Source organism: Tarenaya hassleriana, unplaced genomic scaffold (assembly GCF_000463585.1).
Source record: "Tarenaya hassleriana unplaced genomic scaffold, ASM46358v1 Cleome2, whole genome shotgun sequence".
NCBI classification, from domain to species: Eukaryota; Viridiplantae; Streptophyta; class Magnoliopsida; order Brassicales; family Cleomaceae; genus Tarenaya; species Tarenaya hassleriana.
In genome coordinates this window covers 5969994-5977103 of record NW_010965372.1, presented here as the reverse complement: position 1 = coordinate 5977103, position 7110 = coordinate 5969994, and the positions used below count along the sequence as shown (strand labels likewise).

Genomic DNA, 7110 nt, shown 5'->3' with positions numbered 1-7110 from the left:
TCTTCCTGAACACCGCCGTTTTGCTTGCATTGCGTTTTCCATCCTGCAGTTCGGGCACGGGTGACCCTGAATAAAGCTCGGGTACCCTTCACTGTTCTTTCATTATATTAAATTAAATAATAAATAAGATTTATTCAAAATGAAAAAATTCAAAAAAAAAAAACAATTAATAGGTGTAAATTACAAGAGAGCCGCTAAATCGGACGGTCAGAAAGCTCTCCCTATGCTGACGTGTCTAATATACAGTTAAAATTTCGTCGGATACTTTGTCTCTGCGGACAATGGAGTCGAAATTGGGCCAAAAGACTAATTTCATTATTTTTTTTATTACATTATATCTTATTCAAATTGGCCGACAATATTTAATGTTAATTAGAAGTTTCCATAATCTTAAAGACAAATTCTATTTTCTTCTATGACAAGGAAAAACCGTACGACTGTCAAGTACCGAGTCTGCTTTCATTATTAATGGGCCCAACATTATATTGTGGCCCTGATATGATATTTTGTAGGCCCAAAAAAATTATAACCGTGGGAACTTTTCTTTATATAAATACACTAATTATTTATAATTTTATATAAATATATAAATTTACAACATTATCCAATTTTAACCAAATATTAACAATGGTTATAGATAGTAGGAATGTAATGACGATTAAAAAAAAGTAGAATATCTAATATTCACAACGTTATATTTGTAAAACAATGGCCTCCAATCTAATAAAGAAAATATATGATTGCGGAAAATTATAGGTATTCATTTCCCCTTTGTATAATATGGATATTATATCATTTTTTAATTTTATGGTAATTAACAACCGTTTTTTGTTTCTCCCTTCTCCAAAAAAAAGAGTAAATATTCTATTTCAAATGAATTCATAATAGTTTCTAATGATTTTACTAATAATTTATAATTTATTTACTAACATCCGACCACATATAATATAATAGCCTAAATTAGAATATATGAAAATTAGAAGAAGTTCTATGTCAAGAACTCCATTAAAGTCAGATGCCAACCGTTAAGCTTGCTATTCTTATTATGCCTATTACTAAAGTTTGCTCCAAAAGGAAGTTATGGTTCGGACAAAAACCTAATCAACTAAATTTCTTGTCGGAGGATGATGATCTCTTCTTCAATTTGTATCTCATCATCCTTATGATTTTGTAGAACCAAAACGCACTCACCAGTTGTAATCCCAATCCCATTACCTGTAAACATGCGCATTACCCATTTTATGAAATCTGATACCAAATCAAATTTTAATAAAATTCGAACCGAAACAAAATCCGATTTAAAATTGAATAGATATAATTTTGAACCAAAAAAATATTACCGAAACCGGTCGATAATCACTCTAGCATTCTTTAGATATTAGTCTAAACAATTGATTAAGATCTATATGTTTTAATTTCGAATTTTAAATCTATCATTTAAAAAAACTGTTAATAGAATATCGAAATCAGGGAATTGTGTGAAATAATTGACAAAACTCTGTTTGTATATAAAAGAATTATTCTAATTAGAGGTTTAGGAAACTTAAACTGAAGCAGAAATGGCTAAATTAAGAATTGAATTTATGCCTAAAACTAATGAATTAAAGAAGATTAATTGAAACAAGAAAGAGATTAGTATATAGTACCTTGATGAGGAAGGGATTTGGAGCAGATAGAGTGACGTAAGCGAGATAAGGCCCACCCACCATTCTCCCCAACGTGAAGAATGTTGCAAAACATATCTGCTTGCACATATATATATCATAATTATTCACATGCATGCATGCATGCATGCATGTATGTATGTATGTATGTATGTATGTATGTATGTATGTATGTATGTATGTATGTATGTATGTATGTATGTATGTATGTATGTATGTATGTATGTATGTATGTAATGAAACTCACATCAGCAGCAAGATTGAGGTCGGTGTCTCTGAAACCAATCTCTTTGAGAAGCTCCCTTAGATGGAGAAAAGGACTTGATATCTCTGTTATCCATAAAGCAGCCACCATCTCTGATCCACACTTAAATTCCCGTAGCAAATATATAGATTAAATTTCAAAACAAAAACAATATATATATATATATGTATACACACACATGAGATCCATTCATGCTTATTAAGAGTCATGAAATAATTTCATTTTTTTTTTGTAATTATCATCTGTTAAACATGTGAAATCCCATGTGGTTGAAGGGGTTGCGGATTTTGATCATGATATACAGCAAACGACATATGTCATAGACTATACATGTATGACATGAGTTTGGTGGGGCATCACCTCTTTTCATTTAGATCTTTCTAATGATTTATTATAATTAGTTACCTGAATTAATAATAAAAAAATATTATGTAGACATTAACAGCAATAATACGATACAAAAGTAGATATATATATTAATTTCTAAGATGAGATTAGGAAGGGGAAAGAAATGGAAGGTAGAGGAAGAAGATGCATGACATGATTACCCTTTGGTAGGCAAGTCCAGCTCCAAAGCCAACGATACTGACCAGATGGTGGATTGCGTTGTCAAGGCCAACTCCTTTGTCGAAATGGCAGCATACGAGATCGTACATCATATACGACATTGAAAACGCCAGCGTCTTCATCTGCTCTCCACCACATCATCATACTAATCATATATTATGAACCTACACTTTCCTTTGGTTAACTTATTATAAAATCTCACGTTAATTGGATTTAGTGAGAACCCTTATGCCGATATTAGAAATCCTTCTATTAGGATCAAGATCGGTAGCAATATTTATGAGTTTATTAATCTATCCATTTCAAAATATTTGTCGTTTTAGATTTTATCGCAATTTTTTAAAAAATCTAAAAAAAGTCATATATATACTCTTATTAAATTACATTTTTACTAATGATCTATTGAAATGAGATATTTTTAAATAAGGGTAAAATTGAAAACTTGACTAAAAAAATTGCATAGAAAATGTAAAACATACATGTATCTAGTAATAAAAAAAAAGTTTTTAAAACGACATGTATTTAGAAACAGAGGGAGTAGTAGATAAATTACTCGTAAATAATGTTAGGACTTTTTTTTTTTTTTGTAAAGAATGTTACGACTTGTCTAGTATTCTACTTATGGATAAACTATATCCGCATATATATCAAGATCGGGATTAATCTACAAATCTTGTAAAATAGATCCTATTAAAATTAGGTAAATAATGCAATCTATTAAGATCGATATTTTTATTTATGTTTTTTTCCCTCACTAAAAGATATAAAAAGAATATACATCGATCTTAAGAAATTTCTCAATGTATAACAAAAAAAAAACACGAACGAGAAATTAAAAAAAAAAGGATGAAAAGAACCTGTTGAGGAGATGAGTACGAAGCCACGGGGCAGACAGGACAAGACCAATGTTGAACAGAGAGAGATGCCAAAATGACGGCAACTGTCGCATGAAGCGTCGAGACCAAGCGGTTGCTGAATTCGAATGAATAGCTAGCGAATGTTCTCCTCGTGATCATGAAAATCAACGACCATGACATGACTCCCACCACTACAATCCTAATTACGTATTCCTCCATTTATAAAATAATAATTAAAAAATATATAAATTCTCTCTCCTTCTATTTTTTTTTTTTTGTTTTTATGCGAGGAAGATGAAAACATTTAGAGGGAGAAGAAGAGAGAGAGAACAAAAGGAGTTCGGGTTAGGGTTTGGCAGTTGGGGGAATTTATTGGTCAGATTTTATTGAGGTGGGTCCCACTTTAGTCTACGTCCACATGTTTCTTGGATTCAAGTTTCGGTCCACTTCATGAGAATTAATGACATAAGTGTTTTTTTTTTCTATATTGGAATTTTTTTTCCCATTGCCAATAACTGGTTGCAAAGAGGCAATGCTCATTTATTATCAGTTAATAATAATAATAATAATAATATAACGAAGAACAGAAAATAGTTGTTTGGTTTTATCGAAACTGGAACGATTAAGAATTTAATATGTAAGAACGTAACTATTGGTCTAAGTATTTCTAAACAAATTAATATCCATCTTATTAATTTTTATATGTAAGAATTTAACTATTAGTCTAAAGAATTTACCAATAAAAACACCAAAAACCTAGACCCAACGCTTATACATATGTAAGCTTCTCCGAATATTCTATAAAAAAATTTTTTTTGATGATGATTCGAAAAAAAAACAAGAATTTCACCTTTAATTTAAAGCAAAAGAGTAATCAGTTCAAGTACAAACCAAACGAGGAAGCAAGCATTTGAAAGAAAGAAATGCACTTTCAGAACACTGAAACGCAATTCCACTGGCTTACCTCGTAGGTTTCAGAGTTCGGTTTTTTTTTTTTTTTTTTTTTTTTTTTTTTGCGTAGAAAGAGGAAATTCCATGCACTGCCCTCGGATCCCTCGGCCTTCGTCTCGAAAGCTCGAGACTTTTTTCGTCTTTGATCTCAGTCTTTTCCGAAATCCGTGTTGTAATGCGCACTCGACTCCAGTTTCTTGGCCTCGCTCAGCTTTCTCACCGCCTGAAATGGTTCGTTTTTTTTTTACCAAATATTTAACAAAAACGACAACGAATGCCACAACAATTTGCGCGAAATCCGCATTGTTTTCCCTTGGTACCTTCATGAAATCTTCGTGGACGACGTAGTCACGTTCTGCTCGGATGGCAGACATTCCAGCTTCCGTGCAGATGTTACGCAGATCGGCGCCATTGAAGCCCTGAGGGGTTTCCACGTCGGAAGAACTGTTTAGTAAATGGCTTGCCAGTTGATATTATACAAAACAAATAAGGAAAAAAAACTAACCTCAGCAAGTTTAATGATAGCTTCATAGTCGATTTCACCGTGTTTGGCGATACCAACTGCATGGATCTTAAGGATTTCCATTCTCGATTGCTCGTTTGGTAAGGGGATCTCAATCTTTCTGTCCAGCCTGCCCGGACGGAGAAGCGCTGGATCAAGAACATCCGGTCTGTTTGTCGCCATTATCATTTTCACCTGTTCATAATATCATAAGTTAATATTCCGTCATTACAATTTACAGCCACAACAACAACAAATTCCAGAGAGATATACATATATATATATATGCTGGACACTACCTTTCCGAGTTGGTCGAATCCATCAAGCTGGTTGAGTAACTCCATCAGTGTTCTTTGGATTTCACGATCAGCACTCGTTCCCTCGCTAAAACGACGCCCGCCAATAGCATCGATTTCATCCATGAAAATGATGCAAGGCTAACCAGAAGAAAAAAAGTTTATAGTCAGTGACTGATGAATGTGGCACAAAGCCTATTAAAAGAGGAGGAAGAGAAACCGATAGACCAGGGAAAGTCGGGGTTTTCACCTGGTGATCACGGGCATAGTTAAACATTTCCCGAATCAGCCTAGCACTTTCTCCAATGTATTTGTCTATGATTGCACTTGAAACAATCTGTACCCAGTAGAAAAAAATACTATTATAAAGCCTGAGAATTGGTCATAATAGAAAACAGCCATTGAAGTAGCATAGAGCAAACCTTCAAGAAGTTGGCATCGATGTTGCTGGCAATAGCCCGAGCTAGTAGGGTTTTGCCAGTACCGGGAGGTCCATAAAGAAGGACACCCTGGAATAAGGAGAAGATATTAACAGCATTTAAGCATACACTCTACAAGCTCAGATGTTTTCACAACTGATACTGGCTCTTACAACATTCGAGCGAAACTGAAAGGCTCAATCTTGGTTAGAATGGAATCCCTAGCAAAAAAAATTGGATGGATATACACACAAAAAATATACCTTTGGGGGTTTGATCCCTACTCTAATGAAGAGTTCTGGATTCATAAGAGGCAGCTCGATAGATTCTCTAAGCTCTCTGATCTGATCAGACAACCCACCTACAGCCGAGTAGCTAACATTTCCCGGGTCTTCATGAAGCATGTTATAAACAACAGGATCAACCTGTCATCCAGGGGATGGTTATGATAAATCACTACTGTCACAAAGAGCATATATAACAAAAATCCACAACATGTCGAAATGGCCATTACCTCCCGGGGAAGGGCTCGCATGATGGTTAGTGTTGTCATATCGAGAACAACCCGAGTTCCCGAAGTAAGCTTATCTTTATCTACCTTGCTACGGCAACCCACCACGTAACGGGGCCCACTGCTTGCCTTGACAATCACTAGAAATCAAAGCAAGAAAATTTCATCCTTCAGATCACAAACAACAAATGATTATATAAGCAAAAGATCTCACATAAGCCAAAAGAAAAAGGGCACGAATAGATACAGAGTATTACAGCGTTCGGCGTCCAGGGGTCGTAGAACTTCTCCAATTATCTGCCCTACACTTTGAAGAGACTTTAAATCATCCTCGGTTTTGTTGAATTCCTTCTTAGACGCTCTTAGATTCTCCCTAGCTGCAAAACTCGATGTTAAAATCTGTGGGACTTGATGACTTTCGTCCACAACCAATGATAAACAGCTCACTACAACTCTGCACAGAGCAGAATTTTTCACAGAAGCAGCAAAATTTCAGACCTCACTCACCAATGGAACTCACAAAAACTTATCTTGCATACCCAGAAAGTCTGAGCATGCTGAGAAAACAGCCCTCCCTTCGGAAATGGCGCATAATATCAGCAATTGAATAAAAAACCACAGAATCCCGCCACTCCAATCACCTAAACTGGTGGCGATAGTTTAAGCATCGAGGGAAAAACCCCAGGATTCAACTAATGGAAAGTATTCAAAGCAAGCCCAGATTATTCGTCACAAGAACGACCCATTTGAAATAGAGCAAGAAAAGGTAGCATAAACTAGGTTTTACAAAATAGGCGCCCCGAGAGTCAAACCTGATCGAACACGGGACTCGAGCTCCTTGTGCTGGAGGAGCTTCTTCCGGTAGTCGGCCACCGCCGCGGTACGGCGTCGCGCGGCGTCGTCTCCGTCGCTCATTCTGCCGAACAATTATCCCTCGGCCCAATCTCCGACAGATCCCAAGAGTTATTTCTGATTCTGAAGCCAAACAATGTTTTTGTTCTTCAATCTGCAATTTTATACCCTTTTTTCTTTTCGTTTTCTTGAAGGACGGGTTTCTTCCACGGTCGCTCGGGAAATT

General features: G+C 35.4%; 2 protein-coding genes across 2 annotated transcripts; both read right to left on the bottom strand.

Annotated features, from left to right (window-relative positions):
* Positions 1–943: 943 nt before the first annotated feature.
* LOC104812564 (transmembrane protein 136-like) lies at positions 944–3652 on the bottom strand. The gene is made up of 5 exons (XM_010539803.2): positions 3354–3652; positions 2478–2618; positions 1912–2031; positions 1647–1742; positions 944–1215 (listed from the first exon to the last, which is right to left on the bottom strand). Exons 1-5 carry the CDS (start codon positions 3570–3572, stop codon positions 1102–1104), a joined length of 690 nt encoding a protein of 229 aa, XP_010538105.1. The 5' UTR covers positions 3573–3652; the 3' UTR covers positions 944–1101.
* A 529-nt stretch (positions 3653–4181) lies between these two features.
* LOC104812563 (26S protease regulatory subunit S10B homolog B-like) lies at positions 4182–7034 on the bottom strand. The gene is made up of 10 exons (XM_010539802.1): positions 6845–7034; positions 6290–6409; positions 6036–6172; positions 5785–5946; positions 5525–5611; positions 5353–5439; positions 5106–5243; positions 4810–5001; positions 4625–4723; positions 4182–4527 (listed from the first exon to the last, which is right to left on the bottom strand). The coding sequence occupies exons 1-10, from the start codon at positions 6945–6947 to the stop codon at positions 4453–4455; spliced, it is 1200 nt and encodes a 399-aa protein (XP_010538104.1). The 5' UTR covers positions 6948–7034; the 3' UTR covers positions 4182–4452.
* Positions 7035–7110: the final 76 nt, after the last annotated feature.

Coding starts and splice junctions, on each gene's coding strand:
- LOC104812564 (XM_010539803.2), bottom strand. CDS start 3,572: ATGGAGGAATACGTAATTAGGATTGTAGTGGTGGGAGTCATGTCATGG. Junction 2,032..2,477: donor CTGGACTTGCCTACCAAAGG/GTAATCATGTCA, acceptor CGGGAATTTAAG/TGTGGATCAGAGATGGTGGC. Junction 1,743..1,911: donor ACCTCAATCTTGCTGCTGAT/GTGAGTTTCATT, acceptor ATGTGCAAGCAG/ATATGTTTTGCAACATTCTT.
- LOC104812563 (XM_010539802.1), bottom strand. CDS start 6,947: ATGAGCGACGGAGACGACGCCGCGCGACGCCGTACCGCGGCGGTGGCC. Junction 5,440..5,524: donor TCGATGCCAACTTCTTGAAG/GTTTGCTCTATG, acceptor TACTGGGTACAG/ATTGTTTCAAGTGCAATCAT. Junction 4,528..4,624: donor TCCACGAAGATTTCATGAAG/GTACCAAGGGAA, acceptor GAACCATTTCAG/GCGGTGAGAAAGCTGAGCGA.